A 17,445-nucleotide genomic window follows, 5' to 3' on the forward strand; every position below is an offset into this window, starting at 1 on the left:
GATTTTTGAGGATTTTTTAGGATTTTCGGCTGCATTTTTTATTATCTTTTTAACATTTTTCGTGGATTTTTTAGGATTTTTTTTTGGATTTTTTGTGGATTTTTTAGGTGCTTTTTTGTGATTTTTTGTGATTTTATTGAGGATTTTTTAGGTGTTTTTTTGTGATTTTTTGTGATTTTTTGTGGATTTTTGAGGATTTTTTGGGTGTTTTTTAGGTGATTTTTTTGTGATTTTTTGCGGATTTTTTAGGTTTTTTCTGTGATTTTTTTGTGATTTTTTTGCGGATTTTTGCGCATTTTTGGCGCATTTTCTGGCCGATTCCTTTGGGATTTTTGGCGCATTTTCTGGCCGATTCCTTTGGGATTTTTGGCGCATTTTCTGGCCGATTCCCCCATTTCCCACCCACCTTGTGCGTGCACGCCGGAGCCGCTTCGCCGCTCCCCAAATTTTGGGGGAATTTTTTGGGGATTTTTTAGGATTTTTTTGGGAATTTTTTTTGGATTTTTGAGGATTTTTTAGGATTTTTTTAGGATTTTTTTTTGGATTTTTTTATTATTTTTGTGGATTTTTTCGGGATTTTTTCGTGATTTTTTGAGGATTTTTTAGGATTTTCGGCTGGATTTTTTATTATCTTTTTAACATTTTTCGTGGATTTTTTAGGATTTTTTTTTGGATTTTTTGTGGATTTTTTAGGTGCTTTTTTGTGATTTTTTGTGATTTTATTGAGGATTTTTTAGGTGTTTTTTTGTGATTTTTTGTGATTTTTTGTGGATTTTTGAGGATTTTTTGGGTGTTTTTTAGGTGATTTTTTTGTGATTTTTTGCAGATTTTTTAGGTTTTTTTTCTGATTTTTTGCGGATTTTTGCGCATTTTTGGCGCATTTTCTGGCCGATTCCTTTGGGATTTTTGGCGCATTTTCTGGCCGATTCCTTTGGGATTTTTGGTGCATTTTCTCGCCGATTCCTTTGGGATTTTTGGCGCATTTTCTCGCCGATTCCCCCATTTCCCACCCACCTTGTGCGTGCACGCCGGAGCCGCTTCGCCGCTCCCCACATTTTGGGGGAATTTTTTCGGGATTTTTTAGGATTTTTTGAGGATTTTTTTGTGATTTTTTTGTGATTGTTTTAGGATTTTTTAGGATTTTTGAGGGATTTTTTGAGGATTTTTTAGGAATTTTTTTTTGATTTTTTGGAGGATTTTTTAGGTGTTTTTCTGTGATTTTTTTCTGATTTTTTGCGGATTTTTGCGCATTTTTGGCGCATTTTCTGGCCGATTCCTTTGGGATTTTTGGCGCATTTTCTCGCCGATTCCCCCATTTCCCACCCACCTTGTGCGTGCACGCCGGAGCCGCTTCGCCGCTCCCCAAATTTTGGGGCGCCCCCGAATTTTGGGGTGTCCCCCCCCCCCTCCTTCTCGGTGCTTTCCTGCAGCCTCCGGTTCACCTAAAATCACCAAAATTCCCTTATTTTTTTTCACTTTTTCACCCCCCAAAAAAAACCCAAACCCCCCCCCAAAATTCCAACTCACCGTGTCCAACCAAGCCAAAATTTTGGGTTCCCAATTTTGGGGTCCCGGGGGGGCTCCGGGGGGGGACCCCAAATTTCGGGTGGCCTCGGTGACGAAGGCGGCCATGAGGGAATCGATCAGCGCCAGGTGGGCGCCCTAGGGGGGTTTGGGGCAAAATTTGGGGTTTTTTGGGCAAATTTGGGGGAAAAAATGGGGAAAATTTGGGGTTTTGGGGTCCTAGGGGGGAAAATTTGGGGAAAAATTTGGGGTTTTGGGGTGCTGGGGGGGAAATTTGGGGAAAAATTTGGGGTTTTGGGGTCCTGGAAGGGGGATATTTGGGGAAAAAAATTGGGGTTTTGGGGTCCTGGGGGGGAAATTTGGGATTTTTGGGGCAAAAATTGGGGTTTTTGGGCAAATTTGGGGAAAAAAATGGGGAAAATTTGGGGTTTTGCGGTCCTAGGGGGGAAAATTTGGGGAAAAATTTGGGGTTTTGGGGTGCTGGGGGGAAATTTGGGGAAAAATTTGGGGTTTTGGGGTCCTGGGGGGGGAAATTAGGAAAAATTTGGGCTTTTGGGGACCTGGGGAGGGAAATTTGGAAAAAATTTGGGGTTTTGGGGTCCTGGGGGGGGAAATTTGGGGAAAAAATTTGGGGCTTTGGGGTTCTGGTGGGGGGGAAATTTGGGAAAAATTTGGGGTTTCAGGGTCCTGAGGGGGAAATTTGGGAAAAAATTTGGGGTTTTGGGGTTCTGGGGGGGGAAATTTGGGAAAAATTTGGGGTTTTGGGGTCCTGGGGGGGAGAAATTTGGGATTTTGGGGGCAAAAATTGGGGTTTTTGGGCAAATTTGGGGGAAAAAATGGGGAAAATTTGGGGTTTTGGGGTCCTAGGGGGGAAAATTTGGGGAAAAAATTGGGGTTTTGGGGTCCTGGGGGGGGAAATTTGGGGAAAAATTTGGGGTTTTGGGGTCCTGGGGGGAAAATTTGGGATTTTTGGGGGAAAATTTGGGGTTTTTGGGCAAATTTGGGGGGGAAAATGGGGAAAATTTGGGGTTTTGGGGTGCTGGGGGGAAATTTGGGGAAAAATTTGGGGTTTTGGGGTCCTGGAGGGGGGAATTTGGGGAAAAATTTGGGGTTTTGGGGTCCTGGAGGGGGAAATTTGGGAAAAAATTTGGGGTTTTGGGGTCCTGGGGGGGAGAAATTTGGGATTTTTGGGGCAAAAATTGGGGTTTTTGGGCAAATTTGGGGGAAAAAAATGGGGAAAGTTTGGGGTTTTGGGGTCCTGGGGGGGGAAATTTGGGGAAAAAATTTGGGGTTTTTGGGGTCCTGGGGGGGAAATTTGGGGAAAATTTGGGGTTTTGGGGGTCCTGGTGGGTTTGGGACAAAATTTGGGGGTTTGGGGCAAAATTTGCCTTTTTTTTTGGGAAATCTGGGGGAAATTAGGGAAAAATTTGGGGTTTTGCAGTTCTGGCGGGGGGGGAAATTTGGGGTTTTCGGGGAATTTTGGGGTCCTTTGGGGGAAATTTGGGGTTCTGGGGCAAAATTTGAGGTTTTTGGGAAAATTTGGGGGAAAAATGGGAAAATTTTGGGAGGATTTTGGGGGGATTTTGGGCAGATTTGGGGGATCCCAGGGAATTTGGGGGGGATTTTGGGGGGTCCCAGGGAATTTGGGGGGATTTTGGGGGGGTCCCGGGGAATTTGGGGGCATTTTGGGGGGGTCCCAGGGAATTTGGGGGGGATTTTGGGGGGGTCCCAGGGAATTTGGGGGGATTTTGGGGGGTCCCAGGGAATTTGGGGGGATTTTGGGGGGTCCCAGGGAATTTTGGGGGGTCCCGGTGCCTCCCCCGCCCTTCCAGGACCCGCGGGGTGGGCGTGGCCAAAGATGATAGGGCGTGGTCAACAAGGAATGGGCGTGGTTACTGAGAAGGGGGCGTGGTCTCAAGGCAGGGAGGGTTAATGGGATTGGCCTGAGCCAATTAACGGCCAATTAAAGCGGCTGAGAATTAATGAGATTAATGAGGGGGGGGGCTCAAGCGGCTCCCAGTGCTCCCAGTAACCTCCCAGTGCTCCCAGTAACACCCCAGTAACAACCCAGTAACCTCCCAGTGCTCCCAGTAACCTCCCAGTGCTCCCAGTGCTCCCAGTATCCGCCCAGTGCTCCCAGTGCTCCCAGTGCTCCCAGTAACCTCCCAGTGCTCCCAGTAACCTCCCAGTGCTCCCAGTGCTCCCAGTATCCGCCCAGTGCTCCCAGTGCTCCCAGTCCCCTCCCAGTAACCTCCCAGTGCTCCCAGTAACCTCCCAGTGCTCCCAGTGCTCCCAGTAACCTCCCAGTGCTCCCAGTATCTGCCCAGTGGTCCCAGTAACAACCCAGCAACCTCCCAGTGCTCCCAATATCCACCCAGTGCTCCCAGTTCCATCCCAGTCCATCCCAGTCCCCCCCAGTCCCCTCCCAGTTCATCCCAGTCCATCCCAGTCCATCCCAGTCCCCCCCAGTCCCCTCCCAGTTCACCCCAGTCCATCCCAGTCCATCCCAGTCCATCCCAGTCCCCCCCAGTCCATCCCAGTCCCCCCCAGTCCATCCCAGTTCCATCCCAGTCCATCCCAGTCCCCCCCAGTCCATCCCAGTCCCTCCCAGTCCATCCCAGTCCCCCCCAGTCCCCCCCAGTCCATCCCAGTCCCTCCCAGTCCCTCCCAGTCCATCCCAGTCCCTCCCAGTCCATCCCAGTCCCCCCCAGTCCCTCCCAGTCCCTCCCAGTACCATGTGGATGGGTCTCTGCTGCAGATCCTGGGCCCTGACCGGGACCCCCTGCAGGGTTGGGGGGACCCCCCTCCCCGCCAGCAGCGCCAGCAGCGCCCCCAAATCCTGGGGAGGGGGCTCGGGGCGGGGCGGGGCCGCGGGCGTGGCCCCGGGGGGCGGGGCCGGGCAGGGCGTGGCCAGGGCGTGGCTCCAGGCCCTGCAGTAGATGTCGGAGGCCAGCAGGAGGCGCTCCACCGGCGGCTTCAGGTGCTCCTGGGCGTACTGGTCGGTGTAGAAAGGGTCCCGCAGCTCCTCGGGGACGTTCCCTGGAGGGGGGAAAGGGTTAAAAACGGGTTAGAAATGGGAAAGAAAGGGTTAAAAATGGGTTTAAAAAGGGAAAGAAAGGGTTAAAAATGGGTTAAAATGGGAAAGAAAGGGTTAAAAATGGGTTAAAATGGGAAAGAAAGGGTTAAAAATGGGTTAGATATAGGAAAGAAAGGGTTAAAATGGGTTAGAAATGGGAAAGAAAGGGTTAAAATGGGTTAGGAATGGGAAAGAAAGGGTTAAAATGGGAAAGAAAGGGTTAAAATGGGTTAAAATGGGAAAGAAAGGGTTAAAATGGGTTAAAATGGGAAAGAAAGGGTTAAAAATGGGTTAAAATGGGAAAGAAAGGGTTAAAATGGGTTAGGAATGGGAAAGAAAGGGTTAAAATGGGTTTAAAATGGGAAAGAAAGGGTTAAAAATGGGTTAAAATGGGAAAGAAAGGGTTAAAATGGGTTAGAATGGGAAAGAAAGGGTTAAAAATGGGTTAGAAATGGGAAAGAAAGGGTTAAAATGGGTTAGGAATGGGAAAGAAAGGGTTAAAATGGGTTAGGAATGGGAAAGAAAGGGTTAAAATGGGTTAAAATGGAAAGAAAGGGTTAAAAATGGGTTTTAAAAGGGAAAGAAAGGGTTAAAATGGGTTAAAATGGGAAAGAAAGGGTTAAAATGGGTTAACACACCATGGACCCACCATGGACCTGTCATGGAGCCACCACGGACAGATGGACACTGACCCACCATGGATACACCATGGACAGATGGACACTGACCCACCATGGACACTGACCCATCATGGACAGATGGACACTGACCCACCACGGACAGATGGACACCGACCCACCATGGACACTGACCATGGACAGATGGACACCGACCCACCATGGATACACCATGGACAGATGGACACTGACCCACCATGGACTGACCATGGACACACCACGGACAGATGGACACTGACCCACCATGGACACACCATGGACAGATGGACACTGACCCACCATGGACAGATGGACACTGACCCACCATGGACTGACCATGGACACACCACGGACAGATGGACACTGACCCACCATGGACACACCATGGACAGATGGACACTGACCCACCATGGACAGATGGACACTGACCCACCATGGACACACCATGGACAGATGGACACTGACCCACCATGGACACACCATGGACAGATGGACACTGACCCACCATGGACAGACGGACACTGACCCGTGACAGACCCAGCGCTGACTCACGATGGACACAGACCCACCATGGAGCCACCATGGACAGATGGACACTGACCCACCATGGACACTGACCCACCATGGACACTGACCCATCATGGACAGATGGACACTGACCCACCATGGAGCCACCATGGACAGATGGACACTGACCCACCATGGACAGATGGACACTGACCCACCATGGACACTGACCCACCATGGACACTGACCCACCATGGACACACCATGGACAGATGGACACTGACCCACCACGGACAGATGGACACTGACCCACCATGGAGCCACCATGGACAGATGGACACTGACCCACCACGGACAGATGGACACACACCCACCATGGAGCCACCACGGACACCAGATGACCCCAACAACCACCGAGACCCCCAAGGACCACACGGAACCTCAGTGGTCATGGGACCACCAAAACCGACCATGGAGACCCCAACCATGGTCATGGAGACCCCAAAATTGGCCATGGAGACCCCAACCATGGTCCTGGAGACCCCAAAATTGGCCATGGAGACCCCAACCATGGTCCTGGAGACCCCAAAATTGGCCATGGAGACCACCCAAAGACCATGGAGACCCCAACCATGGCCATGGAGACCCCAAAATTGGCCATGGAGACCACCCAAAGACCATGGAGACACCAAAATCGACCCTGGAGACCTCCTAAAGACCATGGAGACCCCAAGAATTACCATGGAGACCCCAAAATTGGCCATGGAGACCTCCCAAAGACCATGGAGACCCCAAAATTGGCCATGGAGACCGCCCAAAGACCATGGAGACACCAAAAATGACTATGGAGACCCTCAAAGACCACAGAGATCCAAGAATTGCCCCTGGAGACCCCAAAATCGACCCTGGAGACCCCAAAATTGGTCATGGAGACCCCAAAATTGATCTTGGAGACCCCAAAATCAACCATGGAGACCCTGAAATCGACCCTGGAGACCCCAAAAGTGGCCATGGAGACCCCAAAATCGACCCTGGAGACCCCAAAATCGACCCTGGAGACCACAAAAGTGGTCATGGAGACCCCAAAATTGGCCATGGAGACCCCAAAATCAACCATGGACACCCCAAAATCGACCCTGGAGACCCCAAAATTGGTCAAGACCCCAAAATCAACCCTGGAGACCCCAAAATTGCTCCTGGAGACGCCAAAATCAACCCTGGAGACCCCGAACTCGACCCTGGAGACCCCAAAATTGGTCAAGACCCTAAAATCAACCCTGGAGACCCCAAAATTGCTCCTGGACACCCCAAAATCGACCCTGGAGACCCCAAAATTGGCCATGGAGACCCCAAAATCGACCCTGGACACCCCAAAATTCACCCTGGACACCCCAAAATTGGTCATGGAGACCCCAAAATCAACCATGGAGACCCCAAAATTGGTCAAGACCCCAAAATCGACCCTGGAGACCCCAAAATCAACCATGGAGACCCCAAAATTGACCTTGGACACCCCAAAATTGCTCCTGGAGACGCCAAAATCGACCCTGGAGACCCCGAAATCGACCCTGGAGACCCCAAAATTGGTCAAGACCCCAAAATCAACCCTGGAGACCCCAAAATTGGCCATGGAGACCCCAAAATTGGTCGAGACCCCAAAATCAACCCTGGAGACCACAAAAGTGGTCATGGAGACCCCAAAATCGACCCTGGAGACCACAAAAGTGGTCATGGAGACCCCAAGAATGACCATGGAGACCCCAAAATCAACCCTGGAGACCCCAAAATTGGTCAAGACCCCAAAATCGCCCCTGGAGACCCCAAGAAGGACCACGGGGACCCCCCCAAGATCCCGGCCCAGGGCCCCAGGGCTGGGGGAGGGGCACGTTCCGGGGCTGGGGGAGGGGCAGGGCCACACCCGCAGGTGGGTGGGGGAGGGGCCCTGGCAGCCCTTGGGGGCCACGCCCTCACCTGTGTGGGAAAGGGCCACACCCAGTGGGACACTGGGGACACCTGGGAGCCTCACCTGGCCACGGCACCCATGGGAGCCTCAGATGTCCATGGCACCCATGGGACCCTCAGCTGTCCACGGCACCCATGGGATCCTCACCTGTCCAGAGCACCCACATGGCCCTCACCTGTCCTATAACACCCATGGGACCCTCACATGTCCTACAGCACCCATGGGAACCTCACCTGTCCCTCACCTGTGCCACGGCACCCATGGGACCCTCACCTGTCCTACAGCACCCACGGGACCCTCACATGTCCAGAGCACCCACGGGACCCTCACCTGTCCCACAGCACCCATGGACCCTCACCTGTCCCAGGGCACCCATGGGACCCTCACCTGTCCTACAGCACCCATGGGACCCTCATCTGTCCCTCACCTGTCCAGAGCACCCATGGGACCCTCACCTGTCCCTCACCTGTCCCCACGGCACCCATGGGACCCTCACCTGTCCCACAGCACCCATGGACCCTCACCTGTCCCAGGGCACCCATGGGACCCTCACCTGTCCTACAGCACCCATGGGACCCTGCCCTGTCCCACAGCACCCATGGGACCCTCACCTGTCCTACAGCACCCATGGGACCCTCATCTGTCCCTCACCTGTCCAGAGCACCCATGGGACCCTCACCTGTCCCTCACCTGTCCCACGGCACCCATGGGACCCTCACCTGTCCCACAGCACCCATGGGACCTTCACATGTCCAGAGCACCCATGGGACCCTCACATGTCCTACAGCACCCATGGGACCCTCACCTATCCATGGCACCCATGGGAGCCTCACCTGTCCCACAGCACCCATGGGACCCTCAGCTGTCCCACAGCACCCATGGGACCCTGCCCTGTCCCACAGCACCCATGGACCCTCACCTGTCCACAGCACCCATGGGACCCTCACCTGTCCCACAGCACCCATGGGACCCTCACCTGTCCACAGCACCCATGGGACCCTCACCTGTCCTACAGCACCCATGGACCCTCACCTGTCCCACAGCACCCATGGGACCCTCACCTGTCCACGGCACCCATGGGATCCTCACCTGTCCTACAGCACCCATGGGACCCTCAGCTGTCCCAGAGCACCCATGGGACCCTCACCTGTCCCACAGCACCCATGGGACCCTCAGCTGTCCACAGCACCCATGGGACCCTCACCTGTCCTACAGCACCCATGGGACCCTCACCTGTCCTACAGCACCCACGGGACCCTGCCCTGTCCCACAGCACCCATGGGACCCTGCCCTGTCCCACAGCACCCAGGGGACCCTCACCTGTCCCACAGCACCCATGGGACCCTGCCCTGTCCCACAGCACCCATGGGACCCTGCCCTGTCCCACAGCACCCATGGGACCCTGCCCTGTCCCAGCCCCCCCAGGTGTAAATCGCTCCTGCCCCTCCCCCACCTGGCCCCGCCCTCTGCCCCTCCCCCACCCCGGCCAAAGGGCGATTGGGGGGGGGCGGGGGGGGGACTTTGACCCCTGGGGGGAACTGGGAGGGACTGGGAGAGGGGGGGACACCGGGGGGGTCCCAAAACACCTGGGGGGTCCCCAAAACACCGGGGGGGTCCCAAAATTCACCTGGGGGGTCCCCAAAACACCTGAGGGGTCCCCAAAACACCTGGGGGGTCCCAAAATTCACCTGGGGGGTCCCCAAAACACCTGGGGGGGTCCCAAAATTCACCTGGGGGGTCCCCAAAACACCTGGGGGGTCCCAAAATTCACATGGGGGGGGGGGTCCCCAAAATTCACCTGGGGGGTCCCCAAAACACCTCGGGGGTCCCAAAATTCACCTGGGGGGTCCCCAAAACACCTGGGGGGGTCCCAAAATTCACCTGGGGGGTCCCCAAAACACCTGAGGGGTCCCCAAAACACCGGGGGGGTCCCAAAATTCACCTGGGGGGGTCCCCAAAACACCTCGGGGGTCCCAAAATTTACCTGGGGGGGTCCCCAAAACACCTCGGGGGTCCCCAAAACACCGGGGGGGTCCCAAAATTCACCTGGGGGGGATCCCCAAAATTCACCTGGGGGGGTCCCCAAAACACCTGGGGGGTCCCAAAACACCTGGGGGGGTCCCAAAATTCACTTGGGGAGGGAACACCTGGGGGAGGGGTCCCCAAAACACCTGGGGGGGTCCCTCTTTTTTTGGGGGGGGGGGGGGCGACCCCTCCCCCCCCCCCCCCCACCCAGCACCGCAGGGGGCGGGGCGCAACGAGGGGGGGGTCCCGCCCTGTGACGTCACATCGTGACGTCACGGCCGCCTCCCCCAGACTGCAACAAAAGCGCCCGGGGGGAGGGGGGAATCCCGGGAGTACCGGAACCCCCCCGGTACCACCGGGAACCCCCATTCGGTACCGGAACCCCCCCGGTACCACCGGGACCCCCCCATTCGGTACCGGAACCTCCCCGGTACCACCGGAACCCCCCCCGGTACCACCGGGAACCCCCCCGGTACCACCGGGACCCCCCCCGGTCCCAAGCATCCCCCACCCCACCCTTGAACCGCATCCCGCCGAGACCGGGACCCCTCCCCAGTACCGGAACGCCCCATTCGGTACCGGGACCTCCTCCGGTACCATCGGGACCCCTCCCCAGTACCGGGACCTCCCATTCGGTACCGGGACCTCCTCCGGTACCATCGGAACCCCTCCCCAGTACCGGGACCCCTCCCCACTACCGGAATCCCCTATTCGGTACCGGGACCCCCTCCGGTACCATCGGGACCCCTCCCCAGTACCGGGACCCCTCCCCACTACCGGAATCCCCCATTCGGTACCGGGACCCCCTCCGGTACCATCGGAATCCGACCCCAGTACCGGACTCGGTACCAGCCCCCGTCATTCGGTACCGAGACCCCCTCCCCAGTACCGTACTCGGCACCAGACCCCTGCATTCGGTACCGGGACCCCTCCCCAATACCGGAACCCCCTTCGGTACCACCGGGACCCCTCCGGTACCACCGGGACCCCTCCCCAGTACCGGACTCGGCACCAGCCCCCCTCATTCGGTACCCAGACCCCTCCCCAGCACCGGGACCCCTCTCGGCACCAGCCCCTCTCCCCATTCAGTACCGAGACGCCCTCCGGTACCACCGGGACCCCTCCGGTACCACCGGGACCCCTTCCCACTACCGATAACCGCCCCTCCCCCTGCAGAACGCCCCCCACCCCCATCCCCCTCCCCGCCATCCCCGTGTCCCCGTCCCCCCCCCCCCCTCCCGGCTCTGTCGCCGTCCCCGCCCGGTCCTACCGGCGCCGCCGTAGCCGGTGGCGATGGCCCAGGCCAGGCTGGCGGCGCTGCGAGCCCGAGCCCCGTCGTACTGGTCCAGCGGGCGGATCTCGGGCACCAGGAACCCCCGGCGCATGGCGGCGGCGGCGGCCGGGGGGGCCGCCACCATCCCGGGGCCACCGCCGGGGCCACCGGGGCCACCGCGGCCACCGGCGCCCGCTCCGGCCGCGCTCGGCTTCGGCGAGGGCTCGGCTCCTCTTCGGGTGGGCTCGGAGCGGCTTCGGGTGGGCTCGGAGAGGCTCGGAGAGGCTTCGGGTGGGTTCGGCCGCTTCGGGTGGGCTCGGAGAGGCTTCGGGTGGGTTCGGCCGCTTCGGGTGGGCTCGGAGAGGCTTCGGGTGGGTTCGGCCGCTTCGGGTGGGCTCGGAGAGGCTTCGGGTGGGTTCGGCCGCTTCGGGTGGGCTCGGGCGGGTTCGGATGGGTTCGGCCGCTTCGGAAAGGCTTCGGGAGGGTTTCGGGGGGGGGTTCGGGTGGTTCCGAGGGGGTTCGGGAGGTTCCGGGCGGGTTCGGGCGGGCGCGGCGCGAGCGCCAGGTGCGGGGAAGGGGTGGGGGGGGGGGGGAGGGGGCGGGGCGCACCTGCGATCACGTGATTGGGGAGAGGGGCTGGGGCCACGCCCCCTTCTCCGGCGCGCGGGGAAAGGGGCGGGGCTGGGAGAGGGACCGGGAATACTGGGAATACTGGGAATACTGGAGAGGATGGGGATACTGGGAATACTGGGGATACTGGGGGGACTGGAGAGGATGGGGATACTGGGAATACTGGGGGGACTGGAGAGGATGGGGATACTGGGAATACTGGGGGGACTGGGGATATGGGGGGGACTGGGGATACTGGGAGGACTGGGAGGGACTGGGGAGGACTGGGAATACTGGGGGGACTGGAGAGGATGGGGATACTGGGAATACTGGGAATACTGGGGGGACTGGAGAGGATGGGGATACTGGGGATACTGGGGGGACTGGAGGGGATGGGAAACTGGTGAGTCTGGGAATACTGGGGGAACTGGGAAGACTGGAGGGGTCTGAGGGGGACCGGGGATACTGGGGGGACTGGGAGCACAGTGTCCCCGTGTCCCGGTGTCCCCCGTCCCTGTCGGTGTCCCCATGTCCACATCACTGTCCCCATGTCCCTTTCCGTGTCCCCATGTCTGTATCCGGTGTCCCCATGTCCCTGTCACTGTCCCTTGTCACTGTCCCCACGTCCATGTCGGTGTCCCCACATCCCCATGTCCATCTCCTGTATCCCCTCCTGTCCCCATGTCCATGTCCGGTGTCCCCATGTCCCTGTTGGTGTCCCCGTATCCCTTTCCGTGTCCCCATGTCTGTGTCTGCTGTCCCCATGTCCCTTTCCGTGTCCCCGTGTCCATGTCACTGTCCCCACGTCCATGTCCGGCGTCTCCATGTCCATGTCAGTGTCCCCATGTCCCTTTCCGTGTCCCCGTGTCCATGTCACTGTCCCCACGTCCATGTCCCGTGTCCCTGTGTCCCTTTCCGTGTCCCCGTGTCCATGTCACTGTCCCCATGTCCGCGTCTGGTGTCTCCATGTCCCTGTCAGCGTCCCCATGTCCCTTTCCGTGTCCCCGTGTCCATGTCACTGTCCCCACGTCCATGTCCGGTGTCTCCATGTCCATGTCAGTGTCCCTGTGTCCCTTTCCGTGTCCCCATGTCCATGTCACTGTCCCCATGTCTGTGTCCCGTGTCCCCACGTCCCCATGTCCATGTCCTGTGTCCCCTCCCATCCCCATGTCTGTGTCCAGTGTCCCCATGTCCCTGTTGGTGTCCCCATGTCCATGTCACTGTCCCCATGTCTGTGTCCAGTGTCCCCATGTCCCTGTTGGTGTCCCCGTGTCCATGTCACTGTCCCCATGTCTGTGTCCGGTGTCCCCACGTCCCCATGTCCATGTCCTGTATCCCCTCCCATCCCCATGTCCGTGTCCGGTGTCCCCATGTCCCTGTCAGTGTCCCTGTGTCCCCATGTCCATGTCACTGTCCCCATGTCCGTGTCCAGTGTCCCTGTGTCCCCATGTCCATGTCACTGTCCCCACGTCCCTGTCGGTGTCCCCATGTCTGTGTCAGTGTCCCCCCCATGTCCCCGTGTCCATGTCAGTGTCCCCATGTCCCCATGTCTGGTGTCCCCTTGTCCATGTCGGTGTCCCCATGTCCCTGTGTCCCTGTGTCCCTGTGTCCAGTGTCCCCATGTCCCCCTGTCCCTGTCAGTGTCCCCATGTCTGGTGTCCCAGTGTCCCTATCAATCAGTGTCCCCGTGTCCAGTGTCCCTGTGTCCCGGTGGGTGTCCCCATGTCTGGTGTCCCCCTGTCCCTGTCGGAGTCCCCCTGTCCCCGTGTCTGGTGTCCCCATGTCCCCGTGTCCGGTGTCCCCCTGTCCCCGTGTCCGGTGTCCCCCTGTCCCCGTGTCTGGTGTCCCCATGTCCCCGTGTCCGGTGTCCCCCTGTCCCCGTGTCCGGTGTCCCCCTGTCCGGTGTCCCCATGTCCCTGTGTCTGGTGTCCCCCTGTCCCCATGTCCGGTGTCCCCATGTCCCTATGTCTGGTGTCCCCCTGTCCCTATGTCCAGTGTCCCCATGTCCCCATGTCCGGTGTCCCCCTGTCCCTGTCGGAGTCCCCCTGTCCCCGTGTCCGGCATCCCCATGTCCCTGTGTCCGGTGTCCCCATGTCCCCGTGTCCGGTGTCCCCATGTCCCTATGTCTGGTGTCCCCCTGTCCCTGTCGGTGTCCCCCTGTCCCCGTGTCTGGTGTCCCCCTGTCCCCGTGTCCGGTGTCCCCGGCCCCTCCCCGTGTCCTATTTTCCGCCGTGGCCATGGCAACGGCGGGGACAGACACGGGACACGGGGACACGGGGGGGGGACACCGGGGGGACAGGGATGGGGACACTGAGGGGGACACGGGGACATGGCAGGGACAGGGACAAGGCGGGGACGGGGATGGGGACACTGAGGGGACAGGGATGGGGACAAGGGACACTGAGGGGACACAGGGACATGGAGGGGACAGGGATGGGTCAAGGGACACTGAGGGGGACACGGGGACATGGCAGGGACAGGGATGGGGACAAGGGACACTGAGGGGACAGAGGGACATGGAGGGGACAGGGATGGGGACAAGGGACACTGAGGGGACACAGGGACATGGAGGGGACAGGGATGGGGACAAGGGACACTGAGGGGACACAGGGACATGGAGGGGACAGGGATGGGGACAAGGGACACTGAGGGGACAGAGGGACATGGCAGTGACGGGGATGGGGACAAGGGACACTGAGGGGACAGAGGGACATGGCAGTGACGGGGATGGGGACAGGGAAGGGACATGGGGCCATGGTGGGGACATGGTGGCATCAACAGGGACGCGATGGGGACATGGAGGGGACACGGGAGGGGATCTGGGGACACAAAAGGGACATGGAGGGGACACAGAGGGGACTTGGGGACACGGCGGGGACATGAGGACACAGAGGGACATGTAGGGGACATTGTGGGGACACAAGAAGGGACCTGGGGACACGAGAGGGACACGAAGGGGACACAGGAAGGGGACTTGGGGACACAGAGGGGACACAAGAAGGGACCTGGAGAGGACTTGGGGACATAAAAGGGACACAGAGGGGACCTGGGGACAAGAGAAGGACACAGAGGGGACACCGGGGGGACACTAAAGGGACATGGAGGGGGACACGAAGGGAATTTGGGGACATGGAGGGGACACAGGAAGAGACCTGGAGACACGATGGGGACACGGAGGGGACACGAAGGGGACACGAAGGGGGCTTGGGGACACGAGGGGGACACGGAGGGGACATGAAGGGGACATGGAGGGGACCTGGGGACATGGGAGTGACACATGGAGGGGGCTTGGGGACACGAGGGGGACACGGGAAGGGACCTGGAGGAGACCTGGGGACACAAAGGGGACACAAAGGGGACACAGAGGGGATTTGGGGACATGGAGGGGACACAGGAAATGACCTGGGGACACGATGGGGACACGGAGGGGACACGAAGGGGACACGGAGGGGACACGGAGGGGTCTTGGGGACATGGGAGTGACACATGGAGGGGGCTTGGGGACCTGGAGGGGACATGGAGGGGACCTGGGGACATGGGAGTGACACATGGAGGGGACTTGGGGACACAGGAAGGGACCTGGAGGGGACCTGGGGACACAAAGGGGACACGAAGGGGATTTGGGGACATGGAGGGGACACAGGAAATGACCTGGGGACACGATGGGGACACAGAGGGGACACCAAGGGGACACGGAGGGGTCTTGGGGACACAGAGGGGACACAGAAAGAGACCTGGGGACATGAGAGGGACACAGGAAGGGACCTGGAGGGGACCTGGGGACACAAAAGGGACACGGAGGGGACATGGAGGGGACTTGGGGACACGAGAGGGACACGAGAGGGGCCACTGGAAGGGACATGGAGGGGACTTGAGGACACGAAGGGGACACAGAGGGGATTTGGGGACATGGAGGGGACACAGGAAGGGACCTGGAGACACGATGGGGACACGGAGGGGACACCGGGGGGACACGGAGGGGACCTGGGGACATGGGAGTGACACTTGGAGGGGGCTTGGGGACACGAGGGGGACACAGGAAGGGACCTGGAGGGGACCTGGGGACACAAAGGGGACACAAAGGGGATTTGGGGACATGGGAGTGACACATGGAGGGGGCTTGGGGACACGAAGGGGACACGGAGGGGACACAAAGGGGACATGGAGGGGACCTGGGGACATGGGAGTGACACATGGAGGGGACTTGGGGACAAGAGGGGGACATGGAGGGGACCTGGGGACACGAGAGGGACACGGAGGGGACACCAGGGGGACTTGGGGACACCGGGGGGACTTGGGGACACAAGAGGGACAGGGAGGGGACACGGGAAGGGACCTGGAGACACAATGGGGACACGGAGGGGACACGGAGGGGACTTGGGGACCCCCAGGGTGGCACCGCAGGGGTTTGGGGACCCCCAGGGTGGCACCGCAGGGGTTGGGGACCCCCAGGGTGGCATCGCAGGGGTTTGGGGTCCCCAGGGTGGCACCGCAGGGGTTTGGGGACCCCCAGGGTGGCACCGCAGGGGTTGGGGACCCCCAGGGTGGCACCGCAAGGACTTGGGGACCCCCAGGGTGGCACCGCAGGGGTTTGGGGTCCCCAGGGTGGCACCGCAGGGGTTTGGGGACCCCCAGGGTGGCACCGCAGGGGTTGGGGACCCCCAGGGTGGCACCGCAGGGGTTTGGGGTCCCCAGGGTGGCACCGCAGGGGTTTGGGGACCCCCAGGGTGGCACCGCAGGGGTTTGGGGACCCCCAGGGTGGCACCGCAGGGGTTTGGGGACAGCCGCAGGTGCCACCCCCGCGCGGGGCGTGGCCCTGCCCCTCCCCCAGCCCCAGCCCGGCCGGTCCGACTGGTTCAACTGGGAGTGGGGGAGGGGCGGGCCGGGCACAGCTGGGGAGGGGTGGGGGAGGGGTGGGGGAGGGGCAGCGCGGGGTCCCCCCCTCCCCTCCCCCCCCCCGTTAATCCACGGCCGCCGGGGCCCCTTAAGAGGCTTAAACCGGGCCCGGGGGGGAGGGGAGGCACCCAAATTCCCCGCGCCCCTCCCCCCACCCCAATTCTCACCCCGCCCATCCCCCACCCTGCACCCCGAATCCCCGCCCATCCCCCACCCTGCACCCCAATTTCTTGCCCATCCCCCACCCTGCACCCCAAATTCTCACCCAGCCCCCCAAATTCCCGCCCATCCCCCACCCTGCACCCCCAAATTCCCGCCCATCCCCCACCCTGCACCCCAATTTCCTGCCCATCCCCCTCCCTGCACCCCGAACCCCCTGCCCATCCCCCACCCTGCACCCCAATTTCTTGCCCATCCCCCACCCTGCACCCCAAATTCGCACCCAGCCCCCCAAATTCCTGCCCATCCCCCACCCTGCACCCCAAATTCCCACCCATCCTCCCCCCCCAAAGCCCCTCCCCCCCTTTTTTGGCGTCACCCCAGTTTGGGGATTTTTTTTTGGGGGGGGGGGGGGAGGGGTGGGTCCTGTCACAATCCAGATGTTTTGGGGGGTCCCCCCCCCCACTGAGCAAGGCCCTCATCCAGATGTTGGGGGCGCCAGGCCCGACCTTGGAGGGGTCCTCGGCCAGATGTTGGGGTGCCCTCATCCAGATGTTGAGGTCCTCCTCCAGATGTTGGGGGCCCCACCCTGACCATGGCGGTCCTCGTCCAGATGTTGGGGGTCCTCAGCCGGATCTCAAGCTCCCCACCCAGATGTTGGGGTGCCCGCCTTGACCTTGGTGCCCCCGTCCAGATGTTGGGGGGGGGGGGTCCCCATTACCCACCAGGGTCCCCATTCCAGATGTTGGGGTCCCAA

The 17,445-nt window shown here is 59.6% G+C and overlaps 1 protein-coding gene across 1 annotated transcript; it reads right to left on the reverse strand.

The window, feature by feature from the left end:
* Window positions 1–1,327: 1,327 nt before the first annotated feature.
* LOC137468004 (calmodulin-regulated spectrin-associated protein 3-like) lies at window positions 1,328–11,229 on the reverse strand (the record flags this gene model as incomplete). The annotated part of the gene is made up of 4 exons (XM_068179429.1): window positions 11,022–11,229; window positions 4,259–4,563; window positions 1,528–1,662; window positions 1,328–1,442 (listed from the first exon to the last, which is right to left on the reverse strand). Coding segments are annotated over exons 1-4 (703 nt in total), but the record flags the coding sequence as incomplete, so codon positions are not given.
* Between the last annotated feature and the right edge of the window lie 6,216 nt (window positions 11,230–17,445).

Source organism: Anomalospiza imberbis, unplaced genomic scaffold (assembly GCF_031753505.1).
Source record: "Anomalospiza imberbis isolate Cuckoo-Finch-1a 21T00152 unplaced genomic scaffold, ASM3175350v1 scaffold_948, whole genome shotgun sequence".
NCBI lineage: Eukaryota > Metazoa > Chordata > Aves > Passeriformes > Viduidae > Anomalospiza > Anomalospiza imberbis.